Raw genomic sequence first — 26,452 nt, 5'->3', positions numbered from 1 at the left:
ATATAATAGAGAAAAACATACTATTATGGGAATCGTGATAGGTATATGTTTCCGCGTGATTTTTTTTTAAAACAAAGAGACCTTACGAAACAACAGTAACAACATATTCAGTGTAGTCCTACTAGAACATACGAGATACATGTTGAGAACATAATAATACAAATACATGCACACTCTTGTATATTAGATAGAAAAGATTCTCGAATCAAGGGAGTTTTGGATCCAAAAACTTGGGGCAAAATTTTGTGAAAATGAATGAGATGTAGGTTGGCCCAAATTTATTTGGGCCGGCTATACAAACAAGACAAGAGTATTATCACAATTGTAAGCCCAAGCCCATATCAAACTAAAGGCTTTCCCTCTTCTATTTAATGGGCCTCATAACTTGGATTTGTTATAGGACTCAAATTTCAAGTTTCAAAATAGAGTAGCTAAGGACCTTCAACATATTGGGATGCATTTGATGAAGTGGGGGAAATTTTGATTAATGATCTTTGGGAGAAGCAAATAGAGTCTACAAATGCATTCAAAGTATGAGGGCCCAAAGAGGCCTAATTACAAGTGAAGAGCCCAAACACATATTTTGTTTCTTTTTAAGAAAAGTTACAGAAATCACACTAGTTTAGAAGCTAATTGCTTAGACACACTCTAGTTGCAATATTACGAATCTTATCAGATTTTGGTACATCAAGATTCATATATCTCAAGATACATTTGGGTCAAAATTAGGTGTAATTTGTTCTAGATACATTGTATCCAAATGGATTCGTATGTATATGGGATACATGACCATCTCCCTCCCCATCTCGCTCACCTTTCTCCCTATTTTAGTGTTATCTAGGTATATCTTCCTCTATATATGGTAAGAAACTCTTAATTAGTGGTAAAATACGTAATTATTTGAAAGTATAAGTAGAATTAGTATATATGGATGTTGTCTGATTTTGACTTGATACGGAGTTCATGAAAGTAAAGAAGACTTTTGAATCTTGTAGTCTTAAAATAAAAATATGTTGAATATACTAAAATGTCCTTTTATCTTCTGATTTAAAACATGCCAGGTGGAAGTTAGAATTAGAGAGTTGACTTAAAAAGGAAAGAAATATTCTTTGAAGCTAACTAAAAAGGAAAGTAAACAAATAAATTAAAATGGAGGGAGTAATTGTTTAGGCCTCAGTATAAATAATGAATATTATGTCATCTTTTCATTTAGATTTTGTTTAGTATTGTTATGATTGAAGATTCAACTACTTTAGGTGTTTTATTGAATAAATAGGAGGTGATTAGGTTCTTAATGAATTGATTTCTTAATTTTATTATCAGTTTTTTATCATAAATTCAAATGTCAACTACAACTTGATAAAGTTCATTTAATAAAAAATAATATGTGCACTACACCACACAAATGGTACCATTAATTTGAATCAGTCAAAGTTTGTGTGGTTTAGAGTATTCAGAACATTGTGAGTGTGAACCTAAAAGTTTTATTGAAGAGAAATTAATGCATTTGCCAACAAACCAGTTGTCAATCCACCAACTTTGTTTATTATTAAAGAAAGCAACATTACATTTTGGTGTGTTCGATAGGAAGGAAAATATTTTCTAAGTGTTTTTAAAAAAAAATTCATATTCAACTGGTTGAAATGTTTTAGAGAACATTTTCTCTAATACAAGAGGAAAATAGTTGTCTTAATGAAAGTAGTAAAAACCAAGTTTTATAAGTGATTTTTCAAGTTCATTGTCTTCTCCTCACTATTCAATGCCCGCGCCACCCGAATCTCACTCCCCTCCCCTCCCACCCCATCCAACCTCTATAGTGTCTTAATTTCTAAATTACATATAAAGATTATAGAGACAATATTTTCTTGCTTACTTACAGAAACTAGGTAAGAAACTCACTTATTTTTCAATAAAGTTTTTCTAGAAAAATATTTTTCTTCGTACCAAAAACACCCTAGATGAGTTTTCATTTTTTACTTCCCACCCAGTGTTTGGTACTCGCAATGAAGTCCAATTATTCCAAATTCGCGCCGCATAGAATCCCATTCGGAGGAAACACTCTCAATCAAGGATTTTTCCACACCTCAGATTAAAACCTGAAACCTCTAATTAAGGTAATAGCAGCTCCCTCCACTACATCACAACCTGTTTTGTTTGTTCATGAAAAAATGATTTTATAAGAAAAGTAGTAATTGATTTTATTCATGTGCTTCATCATTCATTCTTTCATATACTTCTGACTAACAAAACCAAGTGGTTACAAGAAAAAGAAAGCAAGGAAACACAAAACTCTAGAGAGAAAAAATGGCTTATGCTTGTATTTCCTCACTTATGCAGACACTGCAGCAACTCTTGCAATCTAAATCATCTTTGATTTGTGAAAGTCCCATACAACAAAAACATGTTGAATCTTCTTATCAAAGTCTATGTGCTCTTCAAGTTTTTCTTGAGGATACCACAAATGAAGCCAATGATATTGAAAATCTCAAGATTTTAGAAAAAAAGATCAAAGATGTAGTCTACAAAGCAGAAGATAGAGTTGATTCATGCTTAACAAACATGATTCTAGCTGATAATGAAGACGACCGAGGAAAAGCTTGTAAATTCTTCAATGAAGAATTACAACAAGTTGAAACAGAATTTGATTCTCTCAGGAAAGAGGTGATGGTGATCGAGTTCAACAAGCGTGGAAGCAAATCAACGGAGTTAGCAGCAGCAACAACTTCTTTCTCATCAATCGAGGAAACGACTTATGTTGGTATGAAAAAGACTACAAAGCCATACTGAATTGCCTCAATGCCCAAACAAAAGAGCTAATAGTCATATCACTTGTTGGTATGGGCGGTATAGGTAAGACAACTCTTGCTAGAAAAGTTTTTGATAATTCAACCATTCGTGATCGATTTGAGAAACATGCATGGGTCACCATATCTGAACAATATAATAAGAGACAAATGCTTCTTGAAGTTGCTTCTTCGATTAGTGGAGTCAACAATCAAGAAATGAGCAATGATGAATTGATGGTTATTGTGTATAGGAGTCTCAAGGGTAGGAGATTTCTAATCGTCATAGATGATCTTTGGAGTACCGATGCTTGGGACCAAATGCGAAGAATATTTCAAAATGATAACAATAAAAGCCGAATTATATTAACCACTCGTCTCAAACATGTTGCTGATTATGCAAGTTCCCCTGAATTTCCTCCTCATGATGTGTCTTTTCTAAGTTTTAAAGATAGTTGGAAACTATTTACCAAAAGGCTATTCAAAAAAGATCGTTGTCCTCCACAACTACGAAAAATAGGGAAGCATATCATACAACAATGTCAAGGATTACCTCTCTCGATTATTGTCATTGCTGGACTTCTTGGCAAGATAGGTGTGACATGATAATTGGAAGAAAATTGAGGAAAATTTGAAGTCATTTCATGGTTCGGTTTTAGAACAATGTCAAGCAATTCTTTCTTTGAGCTACAATTACTTGCCCCCATACTTGAAGGCGTGCTTTCTCTATATTGGAGGTTTTCCTGAAGATATGGAGATTCGTGTATCGAAGATGATGAGCTCATGGATAGCTGAGCAATTCATAAAGGCAACAAGCGATAAAAGGTTAGAAGTTGTGGCAGAGGAGTATGTGCAAGAGTTAATGGATAGGAGTCTAATTTTGGGTAAAACTCGAAAGCCTAATGGAAGATTCAAAACTTGCAAAATTCATGATCTTCTTAGGCAGTTGTGCATAAGAGAAGCTCAAATTCAAAATGTTGTGCATTTCCCTTACAGTGATCATGTTTCTACTTACTCAGATGACATAAATGATCGTAGGCGTGTGATGATTCCTTTTCTGATTGAGGATTATTTTTGCGATCATCCAAGTCAAATGAGTGGTAAGATTACAACCCGCAGCTTGATCTTTATGGGAGCTGGTAGATCTTATCTAGTACCTGAAATAAATCACTGGCCTGATAGTATTTCAGATTTCAAGCTACTTAAGGTGTTGGATGCACGTGAAATTGGCTACGATTTCTCTCATATTATACCTCAACTTGTTCATTTGAGGTATGTTGATGCAAGAATTCAGGATCCTTCTTCACTAGCCAAGTTGTGCAATCTACAGACCATAATTATTTATTCAAGGATAAATATTGTGCAGCTCCCGGTGGAGATTTGGACAATGTCAGAGATAAAACATGTGATTATTGAACAAATGGATATGCCTAATCCTCTTAGTATTGAAGAGCAACAACCTTTGTTTCTGAATAACTTGCAAACACTTGCTCTCGATTCCTCGCCTTTTTTGGCAGAAATCCTAAAGAGAACACCCAATGTAGATAAGCTGAAGATTAGAGCTGCTAATACACATAATGAGTGGTCTGATTTTGTTGATTGTCTCATTAATCTACAGAGGCTGGAAAAGCTAAGTATAACAGCAACAGAAGACAACAGTCCGCGCATTCTGTCTAGTGCTTTTTGCGCGCCTAATCTAAAGCATTTGAGATTAGCTGAAACTTCATTGCCTTGGGAAGATATGGCTGTGCTGGCTAATTTACCCAATCTTGAGGTGCTCAAAGCAGATCATGCATTCACGGGAACAGATTGGGATCTAAATGAAGATGTTGTGTTTCAAAAACTAAAATATCTACGAATTAAGAGGGCAGATGATCTGGAAATGTGGGAAGCAGCTAGTGATAGTTTCCCGATGCTTGAGCAACTAGTCCTTCAGCATCTCGAAGAACTAGAGGATATTCCACAAAGTTTTGGAGAAATAATGACACTAAAATTAGTCCAAGTGAAATATTGCAGTCCTACAGTCGATGATAGTGCAAGGAATATTCTAGAAGATCAACAAAGCTGGGGAAATTATGAGCTTCAAATTATAATTGTACCATCTTTACAATACATGTAATGTTTTCTGTTTTCTTTCATTTCTTGTTTTCACCTATTTGTGAACTCTTATCTATCTATCTATACTATTCTAAAGGTAAGAAGTCCCATAGTTGAAAGTTTAATGCCAAAACATCCTCCAAAAATTGATAATAGAATTGAAATCCATCATTCAATCACAATGCAATCTCTCAAGAAGCTCAATCCTCAAATTCTAAAGATGCAATATTTGAAGCAGATTATCAGCCTGTTGTTGAGCTAGGTTGGTTCTTTTCCAGGACCTGGTTAAAAAATAAATACTCAAATTTTGTCTCGTGATAACAGAATTATGACTGAAATCTAAGCTCAGAGAAAATGACTTATGCTTCTCTTTCTTCCCTTATGCATACAATAGAACAACAGAATTATGACTGAAATCTAAGCAGAGACATGTTGATATTGGATTGTCAATACATATGTCTAATCCTCTTGAAGCAGAAAGTCGAGAACAACAATCTTTGTTTCTCAATAACTTGAAAACACTTGCCCTCCCTTCCTGCCTAATCTCGAGCTGCTCAAAGCAAAAGATGCATTCGGGGGAACAGATTACAAACTCTTGTAATCTAGGAATTAAAACTCTTTAATCCCTTCCCCCTTACTGTAGCCACTCTACTACCAGTAACTACTTAGCAATAATCTATTGTCCACTAAACCAACTAACTCTAGTCAATCTAGACTTCAAGAACCCAACATAGCTAACTCTAGCTAATCGTTGTTGTGTTCTAATATGAAAACTGATCTACTTTCTTTATTACTTGGGAATAGATCATACAAGAATATTAACCATTGAAATATAAACCCTAGCAACAACTAAGAACAACGATAACTCTATCAGGTCCTTCGCCCGTTCTGGAGCAACATTTCGCTGAGAGATGCTTTTGCTTTATGTGAGAAATCTATGTTGCAAAAACTTGTTTGTGATAGTAGTGGAGAGTGGACATATTATAGGATGATGAGTGCAAACATACAAAGCGATTTCATTGGTTGAGGGCCTGATGTACCATGGGAGCCGGGCATCAACCATAGCAGGTTTTGCAGGCTTTTAGACAGCTTTAGTTTTCCAGTAGGGAATTCACACTTTCGTCAGGGATCAGGTTCAAAGTTTGTTTAATCAACTTCAGACATAGGTTAAAATAACAATTCCCCCCTTTTTGATGATGACAAACTAATATTCAGCCTCTTCAACTTTCGACCCTTGGTTTCGTTCATTCCCCCTATCATCAGTCCCAATACCACAAGACCGACCAGGTCAGGTCCCTTGACTCGACCAAAACTAAACTGTACTGCCTTTACACAACATACTAGCAATGACATCTCTTATCTTTGAAAAAATCGGGGTCTTTACCATGAGTACAGTATGCAGCTTTGTTTATTAGCCACAAAATGACAATTACTTTCTTTATTAATTCAAATGTCAACTACTACTTAATAAAGTTTATCTAAGAAAAAAAATGCTAATAATACGTTACTACACCACATAAATGGTACCATTAATTTGAATCAGTCAAAGTTTGTGTGCTTTAGACTATTCAGAACATTGTGAGTGTGAGTGTGAACCTAAAGGTTTATTGAAGAGAAATTAGTGCATTTGTCAACAAACCAGTTGTCAATCCACCAACTTTATTTATTAAAGAAAGCAACATTACATTTGAGTGTGTTTGGTAAGCAGAAAAATATTTTCCAAGTGTTATTAAATTTTTTCCTTTTCAACTGGTCGAAATGTTTAGAGAAATTTTTCTTTCTCAATGAAAGTAGTAATAACAAATTGTCTTCTCCTTACCATCCAATGCCCTCACCACCCGAATCTCACTCCCCTCCCATCCCGTCCCCACCCCATCCAACCTCTATAGTGTTTTTTCTAAATTACATACCAATATTATAGAAACACTATTTTCTTGTTTACTTACTGAAACTAGAAAATAGGTAAGAAACTAGTTGTTTTTTCAATAAAGTTTTTCTAGAAAAAATATTTTCCTTCATACAAAAAACACCCTAGATGAGTTTTCATTTTTTACTTCCCACCCAGTGTCTGTGTCTCTGGTACTCGCAATGAAGTCCAACTATTCCTAATTCGCGCTGCATAGGGTCCCATTCGTGGGGAAACGCTCCCTATCAAGAATTTTTTTACAAGGTAAGAGCAACTCCCTCCACTACACCACAACCTGTTTTGTTTGGTGATGAAAAAATGATTTTATAAGAAAAGTAGCAAGTAGTAATTGATTTTATTTATGTGCTTCATTATTCATGCTTTCATATACTTTTGACTAACAAAACCTAGAGAGAGAAAATGGCCTATGCTTGTATTTCCTCACTTATGCAAACTCTGCAGCAACTCCTGCAAGCTAAATCACCTTTGATTTGTGAAAGTTCTATACAACAACATGTTGAATCTTCTTATCAAAGTCTATGTTCTCTTCAGGTTTTTCTAGAGGATACCACAAATGAAGCCAATGATATTGAAAATCTCAAGATTTTAGAGAAAAAGATCAAAGATGTAGTCTACAAAGCAGAAGATAGAGTTGATTCATGCTTAACAAGCATACTTCTAGCAGATAATGAAGACGACCGAGAAAAAGCTTGTAAATTCTTCAATGAAGAATTACAACAAGTTGAAACAGAATTTGATTCTCTCAGGAAAGAGGTGATGGTGATCGAGTGCAACAAGCGTGGAAGCAAATCAACGGAGTTAGCAGCAACAACTTCTTTCTCATCAATCGAGGAAACGACTTATGTTGGTATGAAAAAAGACTACAAAGCCATACTGAATTGCCTCAATGCCCAAGCAAAAGAGCTAATAGTCATATCACTTGTTGGTATGGGCGGTATAGGTAAGACAACTCTTGCTAGAAAAGTTTTTGGTAACTCAACTATTCGTGATCGATTTGAGAAACATGCATGGGTCACCATATCTGAACAATATAATAAGAGACAAATGCTTCTTGAAGTTGCTTCTTCAATTAGTGGAGTCAACAATCAAGAAATGAGCAATGATGAATTGATGGTTATTGTGTATAGGAGTCTCAAGGGTAGGAGATTTCTAATTGTCATAGATGATCTTTGGAGTACTGATGCTTGGGACCAAATGCGAAGAATATTTCAAAATAATAACAATAAAAGCCGAATTATACTAACCACTCGTCTCAAACATGTTGCTGATTATGCAAGCTCCCCTGATTTTCCTCCTCATGATGTGTCTTTTCTAAGTTTTAAAGATAGTTGGAAACTATTTACCAAAAGACTATTCAAAAAAGATCGTTGTCCTCCACAACTACGAAAAATAGGTAAGCATATCATACAACAATGTCAAGGATTACCTCTCTCGATTATTGTCATTGCTGGACTTCTTGGCAAGATAGGTGTGACATATGATAATTGGAAGAAAATTGAGGAAAATTTGAACTCATTTCATGGTTCGGTTTTAGAACAGTGTCAAGCAATTCTTTCTTTGAGCTACGATTACTTGCCCCCATACTTGAAGGCGTGCTTTCTCTATATTGGAGGTTTTCCTGAAGATATGGAGATTCGTGTATCGAAGATGATGAGCTCATGGATAGCTGAGCAATTCATAAAGGCAACAAGCGATAAAAGGTTAGAAGTTGTGGCAGAGGAGTATGTGCAAGAGTTGATGGATAGGAGTCTAATTTTGGGTAAAACACGAAAGCCTAATGGAAGATTCAAAACTTGCAAAATCCATGATCTTCTTAGGCAGTTGTGCATAAGAGAAGCTCAAAGTGAAAATGTTGTGCATTTTCCTTACAGTGATCTTGTTCCCGCTTACTCAGATGACATAAATGATCGTAGGCGTGTGATGATTCCTTTTCTCATTGAGGATTATTTTTGCAATCATCCAAGTCAAATGAGTGGTAAGATTACAACCCGCAGCTTGATCTTTATGGGAGCTGGTAAATCTTATCTAGTACCTGAAATAAATCACTGGCCTGATAGTATTTCAGATTTCAAGCTACTTAAGGTGTTGGATGCACGTGAAATTGGCTACGATTTCTCACATATAATACCTCAACTTGTACATTTGAGGTATATTGATGCAAGAATTGAGAATCCTTCTTCACTAGCCAAATTGTTCAATCTACAAACCATAATTGTCTATTCAAGGAGAAATGTGCAGCTCCCCGCGGAGATTTGGACAATGTCACAGATAAAACACCTCGATATTGAACAAATGGATATGCCTAATCCCCTTAGTATTGGAGATCAACAGCCTGAATTTTTGTACCTGAATAACTTGCAAACACTTGCTCTTGATTCCTCGCCTTTTTTGGCAGAAATCCTAGAGAGAACACCCAATGTAGAAAAGCTAAAGATTAGAGCTGCTAATACACATAATGAGTGGTCTGATTTTGTTGATTGTCTCATTAATCTACAGAGGCTGGAAAAGCTAAGTATAACAGCAACAGAAGACAACAGTCCGCGCATTCTGTCTAGTGCTTTTTGTGCGCCTAATCTAAAACATTTGAGATTAGCTTATACTTCATTGCCTTGGGAAGAAATGGATGTGCTTGCTAATTTACCCAATCTTGAGGTGCTCAAAGCAGATAGTGCATTCAATGGAACAGATTGGACGCTAAATGAAGATGTTGTGTTTCAAAAACTAAAATATCTACGAATTTGGAGCGCAGATGATCTGGAAAGATGGGAAGCAACTAGTGATAATTTTCCAATGCTTGAGAAACTAGTCCTTCAGCATCTCGAAGAACTAGAGGAGATTCCACAAAGTGTTGGAGAAATAATGACATTAAAATTAGTCCAAGTGGAAAATTGCAATCCTGCAGTCGACACAAGTGCAAGGAATATTCTACAAGAGCAGCAAGGCTGGGGAAATTGTGAGCTTCAAATTGAAATTGTACCTTCATTACAATACGATCTTTGATTATTTCCAATTCTTAGTTAATAAATTCATATGATGTTTTCTTTTTTCTTGTTTTCCCCTGCTAATAAAGGTTTGTGAACTCTTATTTGTCTACTTATCTATCTATACTACTCTAAAGATGAGAAGTCCCATAGTTGAAAGTTAAACGAAAACGTCCTCCAAAATAAGGAAGGTCAAGTCATTGTAGAATAGGAGAATCCTCAGTTAATTCTTCATTTGATATTGGATTAGCCACCCTGTTGATATAAACTATTCATTTGGCTGAATATGACAATTTCTTTCTTTATGAATTCAAATGTCAACTACTACATGATAAAGTTCAAAAGTAATAGCTTCCCCCCTGCACTACTCAGCTTAATTCTTAATAACTACATTATGTTCTTACTCCAACTTATTAATTCAAAAGTCAACTACTCCTGAAAATGACAATTTCTCTCTTTTTAATTCAAATGTCAACTACTCCATCAAGTTTGTTAATGTAAATGGTACCACTAATTTCAATCACTTAAATTTTGTCTCGCGAAAACAGAATTAGGACAGAAATCTAAGCTCCGATAAAATGGCTTATGCTGCTCTTTCTTCACTTATGCAGACACTGCAGCATCTCTTGCAGGCTAATTCACCTTTGAATAGTTGTGCAAGTTGTATACAACAACAACATGTTGAATCTTCCTATCAAAGTCTATGTGATCTTCAAGTTTTTCTTGAGGATACCACAAATGAAGCCAATGATATTGAAAATCTCAACGTTTTAGAAAAAAAGATCAGAGATGTGGTCTACAAAGCAGAAGATAGAGTTGATTCAAGCTTAAGAAGCATCATTCTAGCAGATATTGAAGACGACCGAGAAAAGGCTTGTAAATTCTTCAATGAAGAATTGCAACAAGTTGAAATAGAATTTGCTTCTCTCAGGAAAGAGGTGATGGTGATCGAGCTTAACAAGCGTGGAAGCAAATCAACAGAATTAGCAAAAACTTCCTCCTCAATATCAACCGAGGAAACGACTTTTGTTGGGATGAAGGATGACTACGAAGCCATACTAAACTGCCTCAATGCCCAAACAAAAGAGCTAATAGTCATATCACTTGTTGGTATGGGCGGTATAGGTAAGACAACTCTTGCTAGAAAAGTTTTTGATAACTCAATTATTCGTGATCGATATGATAAACATGCATGGGTCACCATATCTGAACAATATAATAAGAGACAAATGCTTCTTGAAGTTGCCTCTTCAATTACTGGAATCAACAATCAAGAAATGAGCAATGATGAATTAATGGTGATTGTGTATAGAGGTCTCAAGGGTAGGAGATTTCTAATTGTCATAGATGATCTTTGGAACACTGAGGCTTGGGACCAAATGCGAAGAATATTTCAAAATGATAACAACAAAAGCCGAATTATACTAACCACTCGTCTCAAAGATGTTGCTGATTATGCTAGTTGTCGTGATTTTCCTCCTCGTGATGTGTCTTTCCTAAGTTTAGATGATAGCTGGAAACTATTTACCGAAAGACTATTGATAAAAGATCCTTGTCCTCCTCAACTAGAAGAAATAGGGAAGCATATTGTACGGAAATGTCAAGGATTACCTCTCTCAATCGTTGTCGTTGCTGGAATTCTTGGAAAAATGGATCCAACGCATGACAACTGGAAGAAAGTAGAGGGAAATTTGAACTCATTCTTTGGTACAGTGTCTGAACAATGTCAAGTAATACTTTCTTTGAGCTACAGTTATTTGCCCCATTATTTGAAGAGCTGTTTTCTCTATGTTGGAGGTTTTCCTGAAGATATGGAAATTGTTATTTCAAAGTTGATTAGGCTATGGATAGCTGAGCAATTTGTAAACTCAAGAAGCGATAAAAGTTTAGAAGTGGTGGCAAAGGAGTATCTACAGGACTTAATTGATAGAAGTCTAATTTTGGTTGGTACACGAAAGGCTAATGGAAGCATGAAAACTTGCAAGATTCATGATCTTCTTCGACACCTATGCATAAGAGAAGCTCAAATTGAGAATTGTTTGCAGGTCATAAATTATAATGTCCACAACTCCAAAGAAGACATAAATTACCAACGACGAGTGATGCTTCTTCTTAATATTGACATGAGGCATGTTTATCTTCCGGAACACGGGAGTGGTATTACAAATACAACTCGCAGCTTTGTTGTTATGAGAAATCCTAATGAAGTTCGTGTAATGTGTCCTATTACTTCATGTTTCAAGCTGCTTAAGGTTTTAGATGTTTATTCTATTGATTACGATTTCTCTCGTGTTATACCTCAGCTTGTACATTTGATATATGTTGCTGCAAACATTAAGGAAGCTCCTTCAGTAGCCAGATTGTGGAATCTACAGACCATAATTCTCGATACGTTAGCAGGCTGGATCTACCTCCCTCTAGAGATCTGGACAATGTCAAATGTAAGACATCTTGAAATTGGACGGGCTATAGTTATGGCTAATCCTGTTGAGGCAGAAAGTCATAATAGTATTGGAGAACAACCTGAATCTTTGTACCTGAATAACTTGCAAACACTCTCTCTCGATTCCTCGTCTTTCTTGGCAGAAATCCTAAAGAGAACACCCAATGTAGATAAGCTAAAGATTAGAGCTGTTAATCTACATAACGAATGGTCATCTCTTCTTGATTGTCTCATTCTTCTACAGAGGCTTGAAAAGCTAAGCATAAGAGCAATAGCAGAAAATGGTCCTCTCATTCTCCCAAGTGCTTTTTGCGCGCCTAATCTAAAAAAATTAAGGTTAGATTGGACTAATTTGGCATGGGAAGATATGGTTGTGCTGGCTAATTTACCAAATCTTGAGGTGCTCAAAACAGAAGGTGCATTCAATGGAACAAAATGGATACTAAATGAACATGTTGTGTTTCAAAAACTAAAGTATCTACGATTTGAGCTCGAAGATCTTGAAAGTTGGGAAGCATCTAGTGATAATTTTCTCGTGCTTGAGCAACTAATCCTGATTGATATCAATGAGCTGGATGAGATTCCTGAGAGTATTGGAGAAATAGCCACTCTAAAATTAATTCAAATAGAAAACTGTAGCTCTACAACAATCACTAGTGCAACGAAGATTCAAGAAGAGCAAGAAAGCTTGGGAAATTATGAGCTTCAAATTCGAATTATAGGTATGTTAAAATTCCATCTTTGATTATTATCTGATTCTTGAAAAAGAAGATCATAAGTTCTCTTTGGAGTGAAACATTGGAAATTTGTAATAGCATATTATCTCAACCATTTATTTATAAATGGAACATGGAGTCTGGAGATATGTGATTTATTACTGTGTTGTCTTAGGATATTTCGATACCTTGTTATGAACTATGATTTTCTCATTTGGAGAGTTTGTATAAGAGTATGAAGTTTTGATAGTTCTTACATATTGTGGAGCTTTTATGTTTATAAGAAAAAGTGAAACTTTTGAGATCTAAATAATATGCATGTCGAAATAAAATTTTAACTTTAAATCAACCTGATTCGTAGCTAAACAGTCCCTGAATTTAAACAAGCATTACACCTCCAATTTAGTGCTCTGAATGTATATACACACACTTGCAATGTAATGAAAATAAGTTAATTGATATAGAATTCTTTCAATGGGGAAGTTATTTAAGAAGAATTAGTTGTAGCTGAAAGCAGGGGAGGAGTTAAAACATGTCGATATTGAACAAATAGATATGCTTAATCCCCCAAGTATTGGAGAACAACCTGAATAACTTGCAAACACTCTCTCTCGATTCCTCGCCTTTTTGGGCAGAAATCCTATTGAGAACACCCAATATAGATAAGCTGAAGATTAGAGCTGCTAATAAACATAATGAGTGGTCTGATTTTCTTGATTGTCTCGTTCCTACAGAGGCTTGAAAAGCTAAGTATAACAGCAACAGAAGACAACAGTCTATGCAATCTCTCTAGTGCTTTTTGCGCGCCTAATCTAAAGCATTTGAGATTAGCTTATACTTCATTGCCTTGGGAAGAAATGGATGTGCTTGCAAATTTACACCAATCTTGAAGTGCTCAAAGCAGATCTTGCATTCACGGGAACAGATTGGGATCTAAATGAAGATGTTGTGTTTCAAAAACTAAAATATCTACGAATTAAGAGGGCAGATGATCTGGAAATGTGGGAAGCAGCTAGTGATAGTTTCCCGATGCTTGAGCAACTAGTCCTTCAGCATCTCGAAGAACTAGAGGATATTTAACAAGGTGTTGGAGAAATAATGACACTAAAATTAGTCCAAATATTGTAGTCCTACAGTCGACGATAGTGCAAGGAATATACTACAAGATCAACAAAGCTGGGGAAATTGTGAGCTTCAAATTAAAATTGTACCTTCTTTACGATATTTGCACTACAACAACACATTTTTTAGCGGCAATAAATATAGATATTAATAAAGAGTGCTAAAGTCTTTACCGGCATTAATTAGGTGTCATTGGAACCAATGTTGCTATATGCTTTAAGGGCATATGCAAAGAGTGCTTATTGCTGCTAAAAATACATATTTAGCAGCAATTAAGCTATTGCCGTTAATTAATTGCCGCTAATGATCATTTTTTATGTAGGGTTGGTTAATAAATTCATGTAATGTTTTCTGGTTTTTTTTCATTTCTTGTTTTCGCGTGCTAATAAAGGTTTGTGAACTCTTATCTATCTATCTATTTTTCTATTTGTCTCTCTATCTATTTATTTGTCTATTTGTATATCTATCTATTTGTTTGTCTATCTATCTCTCTGTCTATCTATCTATCTATCTGTCTATCTGTCTATTTGTCTGTCTAACTAACTATCTATCTATATAGATATATAGATAGATTTATCTAACTATCTATCTGTTTGTCTGTTGTCTGTCTGTCTATCCATCCATTCATCACATAGTTGAAAATTAAATACCAAAATGTCCTTCAATTTGGTGAGAAGTCCCACAGTTGAAGATTGAATACCAAAATGTCCTCCAAAAATTGATAATAGAATTGAAATCCATCATTCAATCGCAATGCAATCTCTCAAAAAGCTCAATCCTCAAACTCTAAAGATATAATAGTTGAAGCAGATCATCAGCCTGTTGTTGATCTAGGTTGGTTCTTTGCAGGGACCTGGTTTAAAAATAAATACTACTTATAACTTTCTCCAATTAATTAGACCTGTTATTATGTAAAATAATGAAATGTCATTAGCCTGAAAATGAAAATTTCTCTCTTTTCAATTCTAATGTCAACTACTCTATCAAGTTTGTAAATGCAAATGGTACCACTAATTTGAATCACTCAAATTTTGTCTCGCGAAAACAGAATTAGTACAGAAATCTAAGCTCGGAGAAAATGGCTTATGCTGCTCATTCTTCCCTTATGCATACATTAAAGCAACGTTTGGTTTGTTGAATCTGCTCATCAAAGTCTTTGCGATCTGCAAGTTTTTCTTGAGGATACTACTAAGGAAATCATAGATACTGAAATTTTGAAGGTTTTGGTAAAGAGCTTCAGAGATGTGATTTGGAGGTTTTCCCGAAGTTATGGAGATTTCTGTTTCGAAGTTGATTAGGCTATGGATTGCTGAGCTATTCGTAAATGCAAGAAGCAATAAAGATTTAGAAGTGGTTGCAGAGGAGTATCTACAAGACTTAATTGATTCAAGTCTAATAATTTTGGCAGGTACAGTACAAAGGGCTAATTCGCATTTTAAGCTGCTTAAGGTGTAATACCTCATTTAGTACTTTTGAGACTGAGAATGGCGAAAGCATACAAAGATAGTGAGGCTTCTTATTAGATTCAGGGTGATAGAGCGCACCAAATATGCTAAGAAACATACTACCAATGACATCCTCTGCATACAAAGATAGTGAGGCTTCTTATTAGATTCAGGGTGATAGAGCGCACCAAATATGCTAAGAAACATACTACCAATGACATCCTCTAATCGGAGTCTTTACCATGAGTACAGTATGCAGCTTTGTTTATTTGCCTCAAAATGACAATTACTACTTGATAAAGTTTATTTAAGAAAAAAAAATACTAATAGTGAGTGTGAACCTAAAGTATTATTGAAGAGAAATTAGTGCATTTGTCAATCCACCAAATTCTTAGTTATCCAATTCATGTGGTGTTTTCTGTTTCTTTCATTCCTTAGTATTATCCAAGGAATGTTGCTCTTTCTTCTTATGCATGTATACACTGCTGCAACTCCAGCGACCTAATCAACGTTTGGTTTGTGGAAGTTGTATACAATAACATGTCGAATCTGCTAATTAATAACGTACTCTAATTTTTCTGTAAGTTTTCCTTGAAGATACTACAAAGCAAACAAAAGATATAAAAACTCTGAACGTGTAGTGTACAACGTAGAAAACAGACTTGATTTAAGCCTACGAAGAGTTATTCTAGCAGATTGCAGAGAGAATCGAGAAAGGGCTATTAGATCAAGAATTGTATTATCTCAACAAAGAGTTGATGTTGATCAAGTTTCACAAGCGCGGAAGCAAAGGTGCAGAAGCAATTAGTACTTCCTCATATCAGTTGTTGGTATGAGAGATATCGGTAAGACTACTCTTGCTAGAAAAACTTATGATGATTCATCCATTCGTTATCAATATGATATATAATGAGAAACAAATGCTTCTTGAAATTGTCTTTTCAATTAACAAAAGCAATGAAGAAATGAGCAATGATCAACTAATGGAAGTTCGAATTATACGTATGTGAATACTATGTAAGTCTTTTCTTTATTGTTGGATGATTCATATTTGTATTCAAGCTTGTTATAGCTCGATCGATCCTTAGAATGTTATGATTATTTTGATATTGTCTCCATTATCTGTCTCATTTTGACTTAACACAGAGTTTAAGAAAGTAAAAAATACTTATAAGAATCACTTACTCTGCAAAGAAGACAGAGATCAGTGTAACTTAGAGGCAATTAGGACAAGAAGGAAGCTAATCAACAATAACTTTTTTGTGATATCTATATATACTAGTAACGAAAGCCCGGGCGCTGCCCGGGCCCAACATTAATAAAGTTATATTGTTATTCTCTCCGTCCCATATTAGATGAGAATCTTACTAATTTTTTTTTTTTCATATTATTTGAGCACTTATTAAATTAGGATAGAATTAATTAATTCTTTTCCATTTTACCCCTACAATTAATATGACCATTCCTATATTGTATGTGTATTTTTTGTAACTCATTTCAATGTGCATTGATATAAAGAAAGGGCAAAATGGTGAAGTCTTCCAATGTATTAATGATTTCTTAATCACCGTGTAAAGTTGGAAGTGCCCATCTAATATGGGACGGAGGGAGTATAGTTTATGTATTGTTATAAAATTAGTAAAGATTGTTATAATATATTTTGCTCATAAGTGAGCTAATATAGAAACTTATTTGTCATTTGTCTTTTTAATTTCAATTTTAAATAACAAATAAATGTAGCGATAAGATTGAGGGTAGAAATGAAGCATATCTTTCTAAATTTAAGTAAAAATAAACAGAGTAGAAGTAACATTAGGGTTATCGATAGGACTATTCATTCGGTTATTTTAAAAAAAATTATATCATTCAATTTTTCGGCTATTTTATAATGTATAACCAAAATTAAAATTTTAAAATCATCCCAATCCTAATATATGTGACACAAGCAGTACAAAAATTAGTCTTTTTTTTGTTCTCTTGTAGATATTTTAAGTTATTATTTATTGTAAATTATAGTACTTTTTATTAAAGTTTTTAATAACATATGTTACTTTTTATGTTTGAGAGTTAAACCAACTTTTTTTTATATGTGTTTTGTCATTTTCCATTTTCAAAAACTAATACTCTCTCCATTTCATTTTATATGTCATTTATTTTTATAAATATATTGGTTATTCCCTCTTCTTATGTCATATATTATGAAATTTGAGAAGTTATTGAAATTTTTATATGATTGTAAAAATATTTTAAATTGTTAGCTATTGTGATTTGTAGTACCTTTTTTTACAGAATTTTGAAAATAATATTTATTACTCTCTTTGTTCTAATTTATGTGGCACATGCAAAATTTCAAATATTAACTATTTTTTATATGTCTCTTTACTATATTAAGTTGTTAATTATTGTATTTTATAGTACATTTTGAACTTAATTTTTAAAGAATATATGTTATTTCCCATGTCCCAATTTATGTGGCATTAATTGATAGATTTGTTCGAGTCGAGCGATTTTTTTTTGTTAATTATTGTAATTTATAGTTTCTTTTTCGTCAATTTCAAACAATATACGTTTATCATATAATCCATTTTATGTGGTACCAATAGAATTTAGAGAGTCAATTATATTTTTTATATAACTTTTAAATATTTAAGCTATTAATTATTGTAATGTATAGTATTACTTATATTATTTTTGAATATATATGTTACCTTTTTAATCCTAATTTATATGGCATTGATAGAATTGAAAGTGTCAAATAATTGTTAATTATTGTAATATAGTATGTAGTACTTTTTATGTAGTTTTTACTATTTTAAAGCATACTAAGTATAGTATTACTTATATTATTTTTGAATATATATGTTACCTTTTTAATCCTAATTTATATGGCATTGATAGAATTGAAAGTGTCAAATAATTGTTAATTATTGTAATATAGTATGTAGTACTTTTTATGTAGTTTTTACTATTTTAAAGCATACTAAGTATAGTATTACTTATATTATTTTTGAATATATATGTTACCTTTTTAATCCTAATTTATATGGCATTGATAGAATTGAAAGTGTCAAATAATTGTTAATTATTGTAATATAGTATGTAGTACTTTTTATGTAGTTTTTACTATTTTAAAGCATACTAAGTATAGTATTACTTATATTATTTTTGAATATATATGTTACCTTTTTAATCCTAATTTATATGGCATTGATAGAATTGAAAGTGTCAAATAATTGTTAATTATTGTAATATAGTATGTAGTACTTTTTATGTAGTTTTTACTATTTTAAAGCATACTAAGTATAGTATTACTTATATTATTTTTGAATATATATGTTACCTTTTTAATCCTAATTTATATGGCATTGATAGAATTGAAAGTGTCAAATAATTGTTAATTATTGTAATATAGTATGTAGTTAAATATAAATAGTAATATATATATATTTGGTGCCATGTGTCAAAAGAAGAGTGAATTTTATTCACTCTTCTTATATAGTAATAAAATATTTAAGCTATTAATTATTGTAATGTATAGTATTACTTATATTATTTTTGAATATATATGTTACCTTTTTTATCCTAATTTATATGGCATTGATAGAATTGAAAGTGTCAAATAATTGTTAATTATTGTAATATAGTATGTAGTACTTTTTATGTAGTTTTTACTATTTTAAAGCATACTAAGTATAGTATTACTTATATTATTTTTGAATATATATGTTACCTTTTTTATCCTAATTTATATGGCATTGATAGAATTGAAAGTGTCAAATAATTGTTAATTATTGTAATATAGTATGTAGTACTTTTTATGTAGTTTTTACTATTTTAAAGCATACTAAGTATAGTATTACTTATATTATTTTTGAATATATATGTTACCTTTTGTAATATATATATATATTTGGTGCCATGTGTCAAAAGAAGAGTGAATTTTATTCACTCTTCTTATATAGTAATAAAATATTTAAGCTATTAATTATTGTAATGTATAGTATTACTTAATTTATTTATATTAATTTGGTTTAACAAAAATGTTTAAGATAAAATTACAATTATTTGTCCTAAATATAACTTTCAATTTATGTTGAGAGGCTAGATTTCACCAATAAGACAAACTATCCATAGACCACTCTGAAAAATAGCTAAACCATCAAATCCTTAACCATATACTATATATTTAGGCCTATTTCTATCCTATTAGAGTAAAATTTTAGTGTAATTTTTTTCTTAACAAACTTTCAAAATAAACAATAAATTAGAATGTCAACAAAAGACATAAGAGAAATAGAAGAAGGAAATTGTTCAAATTATACCAATAATGCTAGTGGAGAAGATTCAAGCCTCTGTACTTCACCTGAAGTTGTCATTGTCATTCAAAAGGTTTGCAAATTCCCAAAAAAAAAAAATCTTAAGAATATACGACGTTTTTTAAAATTTTATTTTTTTGGATTTTGTTATAGGTGATAGCAGAGGTGATCGGAACGTACTTTTTGATATTCGTAGGATGTGGTGCAGTAGCTGTGGATAAAACCTATGGTTCAGTAACATTTCCAGGAATATGTGTGGCATGGGGTTTAATTGTTATGGTCATGGTTTATTCTGTTGGACATATTTCTGGTGCACATTTTAATCCTGCAGTTACTATTGCTTTTGCAATCTTTAGACATTTTCCCTTCAAACAGGTTTTGATTTAATTTATTCTTTCATATTTTAAATCCCTTTTTAAAATTCATCGCCGCGTGTCAAATGGATATTAATGATTCATATGGTCGATCCTAATTGACTTTGAGATTATGTCATAGAGTTTATAGTTGATATAGTTGAAATGTCTATGTTTTGTTTCCTTGAGATTAATAGGGTGTTTGGTGAACCTATAACATTTCTTTGGCTTATTAATGCGTTTGATAAACATAAAAAGACTTGTCAGTCAAAAGTCATAAGTTGGTCATTTCTACATTACGATTTTACTGTTTACACCTTATAAGCATTTTTTATTTGACGATTCTTTTACAATATTACCCATAATATATTTTCTAATCTTTGAAATACTCTTCCTAAAACACAATTTTTAATATAAATTTTCTATTATTTTCCCCTTTCCTTAGCAGGCTCGAGACTAAAAAAATGGTTTGAGACAACAAACATCCATCTTGTTCGTCACTTTTAAATTATATTATTTTCTTATAAATAGTTTCAAGGACATTTCAGTTATATTTTTCTTAAAAAAAAGTGTAACATTAACCTCTTATTAGTTTCAACACTTCTATGTAAGCACGCATATATTTATACTAATAAAACAATTTCGACACCACGTTTAAGTGGTTTGCAACACTTGATGCTTGTCAGCTACTTTTATTCAGCTAAGCCAAACACTATATCAAAAATAATTTTTAGCAGCAATTATTAACGGCACACAAAAACTTAATTGCCGTTAAATATGTTTTTTAGAGGCATTTATCACTCTTTGTAAATGTTCCTAAAGCCTATAGAGACATTGAATCTAATGTCAATTAACTAATATCAATAAAAGTTTTATCACTCTTTGTTAATGTGCATATTTATTGCCGATAAAAGCTATTTTTGCTGAAATGGACTCTAAATTTGGTTTGTTATGTCTATTTTAGGTGCCATTATACATAATGGCACAATTGGTTGGGGCAATTCTTGGAAGTGGAACATTGTACTTGTTGCTGGATTTGAAAACACAAGCATTTTTTGGAACAACACCAGTTGGATCAAATGTTCAATCTTTGATTCTTGAATTCATCATTTCTTACCTATTAATGTTTGTCATTTCTGGTGTTGCTACTGACAATAGATCAGTGAGTAATTTTTTCTTACTTTTTGATATATTTATAATGATTTTTTTAAAATAAATTTGAGGTTGACAAATATATTTTAATTTTTGAACAGATTGGAGAGCTAGCAGGAATTGCTATTGGAATGACTATACTCCTAAATGTTTTGATTGCAGGGTAATTTTTATTATTTATTTCTCCTAAAATTTCTTTTTCTTTCCATACGTGTTTATAAACATTTTCAACTTATAGCTTGAGGGATAAAGATATCTCAACTCTCAAGTACAACTATAGTTGTGTACAATTATAGGCAACTTTGGAGAAACGGTAAAATTGTCTTTGTGTTATCTATAATTTAAGGGTTTGAGTTGTGGAATTAGCTAATATTTGTGTTAAGATAGACTAGTTGCATCACACTTCCTTAGGATGCGATTCTTCCCCCTATTCGGAATAAATGCGGAATACTCACTCAATTGCCTTTTAAAAAAAAAAACTATTTTTAACCAGAATGAAACATTTATATATCATGTATAAGTTGTACCATGGCATAACATATGAGTAAGCCATCTACGGGGAGAGTGGTGGGACAGATGAGATCCTATACTCTTACACCTTAATAATAAGGAGTGTCATATATAATGCGAATCTGAATTAATCAAGTCAGTAAATTTCAACATATCGAATGGCTAAAGAAAAAAAAAGTAAGAGTTAAGTCAATACAAATATTTCTTTTCTCCACCCCACCCCAACCTCGGATCAATAGTGTTTTCATTTCTCCTCGAGTATGACTCGAACCTTCAACCTAACCTATACAAATACAATTGGGCTTTGCTACAAATTCTAAAGGCCCATCTTTAATTCCTTTTTTGCAGGCCAGTATCAGGAGCATCAATGAACCCAGCAAGAAGTATTGGGCCAGCAATTGTGATGCATCATTATAAAGGGCTTTGGGTTTACATAATTGGGCCTATATTAGGTACAATATGTGGTGCTTTCACATATAACCTAATTAGGTTTACAGAAAAACCACTTAAAGAACTAACTCTCACTAAAACTACAACATTTCTTAAGAGCATGTCCAGAAAATAATTAATTTCCATTTTTCTTAATTAATTTTAAAAAAAAATCTCTGAGCCCTGTGGCTTAAAATAAAATTAAGCCACTAGTGGCTTGTTAAGAGAAAAAAAAATAGAATTATTGGAAATTTAAGTATAGAAGTAACAATTTTCTTTTAATTTTATTTATTGGGTGTATGAAACCTGTAGTTTTTTTTGTTCAAATGTAAGATACTGAAATTGAATTGATCTTCTTGTGTAGTTTCTTTTTTACTTAATTCATTTATTTTACTTTCTTCTTTTATATAGTATTTTAATTTTTCGAATTTCAAGAATTGAGGGGAAGATATGTTTAATATAGTTATAACTCTCGTTATTTATTTCATTCTTTTTTAAATTCATTCACTTCAATTTTGGTTCTGAGTCGGCTAACCTCTCTCAAATTTATTTTATTTTAAATATAATTTCAAGAAGACACTTTTTATTGTAACATGGAACTTCAATATAAATGTTTTCGACATTATTTTTTTTTTAAATAAAAGGTCTATGTAGTTAATGAGTCTCACAGGATGTTTGAGTTCATTGAAAGAATTTTCAGGCCGCTGTCAGTAATTTTTATATTTACTTTCTTTTTCAGTCATGAACTATATTAGAAAAAGGATATAATCAGAGGTGGAGCTAAGTTGGAGTTCGAGTTCATAATTTTAGTGTTAAAAGCATTTTAACGGTCACTTCTTTACCATTGAATCATTAATCAATTTTTTAAGAATTTACAAATTAATATACATATATATTTATTTGATTTTTTAGTATAAATATAAAATCTATGAAAAAATTATTGGATTAATTCATTCAAACTCATAAACCCACCTATCTCCGCCTCTGAATATAATATACATTTAATCCCATGCCATAAAAAGAGAAAAAGATTATAATTACGTAAAACAGTTTTGTAGCTTTTGTCCTTAATATGATCATGTGCCACGAAGTTTGGGTAATAATAATTATTGTTAATAAAATAAATAAAAGTGAAACACATGGAGTCACATGATTTTTTGTAACTTTCACATGCATGACCTCCAATATATATCTTCTCACCGTTAATTTAAACATTATAATATTCTATCTAATCTTTCATATAGGACTTCACAAAGAAAGTTTTCATAGGGACGATAAAAGTGTTTTTATTAGATATTTTTGTTCAATTTTTAGAATTTTAGGAATTATAAGGTTGGGCAATTGAATCTTTGCTAAAGTGAAAGTTCATATAGTTAATTAGCTGAGTTATTAAAATTTACTTCTCAAATATCTCTTAAATAGTTAAATTAATTATATAAAATATATATTTTTTAATTATAAAAATTAATCTCGGTGAAACAAGCTTGAGATTTTACCGTGCTTATTAAAGCTAATGCATATTATTAGATGACATATTTTAAGTAGTTAACTTATTTACGCAATGAAAACTTAACATGAAAAAAAATCACAATTAAAATCAAAAGTATCTAATTTTTAAGAACACTAATTTATAAAATATTTTATTAGATATGTAGGTGCTCAATCAGAATAAATTATATATATACCCTAGGCCTGTCTACGTGGCGCCACCACAAATTAGGATTCCTTTTTAAATTTATTTATTTTCAAAACAAGTCTTTCCCTTTCATGAAACGTTGTGACTTTTATGAAGAGTTGCGACTTTTATGAAAAGTTGTGACCTTTATGAAAGGTTGTAACTTTTCCAAAGAGTTGTGACCTTTCTGATAAAGCACAATAAATATTTGTTGACACTACCCTTTGTTGTCTATAAATAGAGGGATTTCCTCTCATTTTAAAACAATGAAAATTCTGAATTTCTTCTTCTTCTTCTGCACAAATAAATATTTGTGTACTTTGCTCCTGTTGAGTGACTTACTACACCATTGTATTTGTATCAATACACTTGTGAATAGAATTGTTCTATCTCGAGAGGATCTATTCCCTTAAACCTCGGGTATGTAGAGGGGAATAGTTTCCTTAAGGGGACATTGTGCATTCAGTGGGCTCAATTTTTCCTTTTCTGTTACATTATATTGTTACAGATCCAGGTATGTTTTTTTACAGTCATTAATTTATGCTTATGTTATTAATATAACACTTTAAGATTTCGAAGGAATGTTTTGCCTTAAGATAAAATGTTATTAACAATGTAGAGTGTATATCGAAAGTACAAATATTTCTGAATAATCTTATGTAAGATTAATAAAAGAGTTCAATTTCGTACGAAGCATGAGTAATTTACCTAGTTATTAATATAAAAAAAAAAACTATTAATCAAGTCAAGCACTCATGTCTCCATCCATGCAATTTGCATGCACCGACATGAAAAGTCCACTTATATTTAATTTTTATAATCTTTGCATTTTATTTTTGGGTTCTTTTTATTAATTATTTTTTCCATAAAAAAAAATAATGTAGTCCTTTCACCAAAAATATGGAGGAGTTTTCTTGGACTCTATACTAGTTATGTCACAATGCCACATGGGTGTTGGCCTAATTTCCTAAGTTTCTTATATGGTATTTTCTCTGTATTAATTTATGTGATATTTTTCATTTTCCAAAAGTTAAATAATTTAAGTTTAGTCAAGAATTTACACATAGAATTGTCAATTTTTTTGAAATAAAATGTATATAATTGTAAACTACGTAGAAAGTATTATAAGTCACAATAATTGATTATTCAAAATGTTTAAAAGATCTATGAAAAACTTATGGTAAAAAATAAACTTAATTGAATCGCGAAATTCGAAAAGTGTCACATAAAATGAATGGAGAGAGTATAATTTATTATTTATTTTTGTAGAGGTTTCCCTTCTCCTTCTTGAAACATCTTTTTATTTTTTAAATACTATCTCTTTATTTTTTCATGTCATTTGAAAAACTTATCTTTGGTTCAGAAGAACAAATTAAATGTAGGTGGACACTGGACAGTAGGTCAATACAAATTCTTAATGTTAGAGTTCCAATGCAGAGAATATATACTATATAAGATGATTATTATATGCCTTTTGCATGGTATATGTAAGGTCCAATATGTTGCAACAAAACAATACTTGGGAATTATGGTCATTTCAAGAGTTTATTTTACTATTACTTAATTAGATATTTTGAGTTTAAATTAATGATCTGAGTTTTTATATAGAAGTGCTCTTTTTTAAATGGACTTATACAATATAAATTTAAATTAAGGAAAAAATAAATTATCTAATTATATAAATAATTCTACCATATTTACTAATTCTTTCTATAGTTAGAAATAATTATATATTGTCTCATTGATTAATAATTTCCTATCAGATTTCAAGTTAGATACACTTAAACACATGTATTTTTACTCATAGGTACAATTAAATAGGGAGAGAGGTGTGCTAGAGAAGGATGAAGACAAACAAGATAGTCTATGTACCCCAATACATACGAATCACACTAAATACATGTATCTGAAATATTTATACAAAGAAAGTGGCGAGCGAGAGAGGACAGAGGCGAGCAAGAGTCAGATACATGTGAATCCACTTGGATATATACATTGTATCTAAAATTACACTTAATTTTGAGTATATGTATTCGAAATATATATATATATATCTGGACACAGATAGAAGTCCAAATTCTAATAAGTTAAAGTAATAATGAAAAGTAAAGGAAATAGAGATAATTAAGTACTAAAATAATGAAAACTCTGTTAGTTACCATTAAATTAATTGAAACATCAATGTATAAACTTAATGGCGGGGCTAAAATATTATTGTATTAAAAGAAGTCTATATATATGGAAAAAAAATTAAGAGGTTAAGAGATTCGATATATATTATGTATGTAAATAGAAAAATTGACCTATTATACAAGATAATTGGCTTTCGTCGTAGCTCCGCCCCAATAAAATTTCACTCATTATAAATTATATTCCAAAATATATGTAATTAGTTAGGGATAAGTATAAACATATTCAAGAAGATAACTTTATTTTTAATAATCCTTTTGCCATATCCTTTGCATTTCCAAAAGGAAGAAACAAAAAAAAGACAAAAAAAAGA

At 31.8% G+C, this 26,452-nt stretch overlaps 5 protein-coding genes across 5 annotated transcripts; all 5 read left to right on the top strand.

Annotated features, from left to right (window-relative positions):
• The first annotated feature begins 2,304 nt into the window (after nucleotides 1–2,304).
• On the top strand, nucleotides 2,305–3,389 carry LOC107060010 (disease resistance protein RPP13-like). The gene is made up of 2 exons (XM_015307238.1): nucleotides 2,305–2,758; nucleotides 2,851–3,389. The coding sequence occupies exons 1-2, from the start codon at nucleotides 2,305–2,307 to the stop codon at nucleotides 3,387–3,389; spliced, it is 993 nt and encodes a 330-aa protein (XP_015162724.1).
• Nucleotides 3,390–3,534: 145 nt separating this feature from the next.
• On the top strand, nucleotides 3,535–4,902 carry LOC102586238 (putative late blight resistance protein homolog R1A-4). Its single transcript, XM_015307237.1, has one exon. It carries the CDS (start codon nucleotides 3,535–3,537, stop codon nucleotides 4,900–4,902), a length of 1,368 nt encoding a protein of 455 aa, XP_015162723.1.
• Nucleotides 4,903–7,168: 2,266 nt separating this feature from the next.
• Nucleotides 7,169–10,468, top strand: LOC107060023 (putative late blight resistance protein homolog R1A-10). Its single transcript, XM_015307302.1, has 2 exons — nucleotides 7,169–9,760; nucleotides 10,400–10,468. The coding sequence occupies exons 1-2, from the start codon at nucleotides 7,207–7,209 to the stop codon at nucleotides 10,423–10,425; spliced, it is 2,580 nt and encodes an 859-aa protein (XP_015162788.1). The 5' UTR covers nucleotides 7,169–7,206; the 3' UTR covers nucleotides 10,426–10,468.
• Nucleotides 10,469–10,729: 261 nt separating this feature from the next.
• On the top strand, nucleotides 10,730–14,027 carry LOC107060009 (putative late blight resistance protein homolog R1B-16). The gene is made up of 2 exons (XM_015307236.1): nucleotides 10,730–12,953; nucleotides 13,840–14,027. Exons 1-2 carry the CDS (start codon nucleotides 10,730–10,732, stop codon nucleotides 14,025–14,027), a joined length of 2,412 nt encoding a protein of 803 aa, XP_015162722.1.
• Nucleotides 14,028–19,783: 5,756 nt separating this feature from the next.
• LOC102585910 (probable aquaporin NIP-type) lies at nucleotides 19,784–22,410 on the top strand. The gene is made up of 5 exons (XM_006344263.1): nucleotides 19,784–19,903; nucleotides 19,984–20,205; nucleotides 21,148–21,345; nucleotides 21,437–21,498; nucleotides 22,194–22,410. The coding sequence occupies exons 1-5, from the start codon at nucleotides 19,784–19,786 to the stop codon at nucleotides 22,408–22,410; spliced, it is 819 nt and encodes a 272-aa protein (XP_006344325.1).
• The last annotated feature ends 4,042 nt before the right edge of the window (nucleotides 22,411–26,452 follow it).

This window comes from Solanum tuberosum, unplaced genomic scaffold (genome assembly GCF_000226075.1).
Source record: "Solanum tuberosum cultivar DM 1-3 516 R44 unplaced genomic scaffold, SolTub_3.0 scf00051, whole genome shotgun sequence".
NCBI lineage: Eukaryota > Viridiplantae > Streptophyta > Magnoliopsida > Solanales > Solanaceae > Solanum > Solanum tuberosum.
Note: the sequence above shows the minus strand (reverse complement) of the source record. Positions and strands in the feature narration are given on the sequence as shown.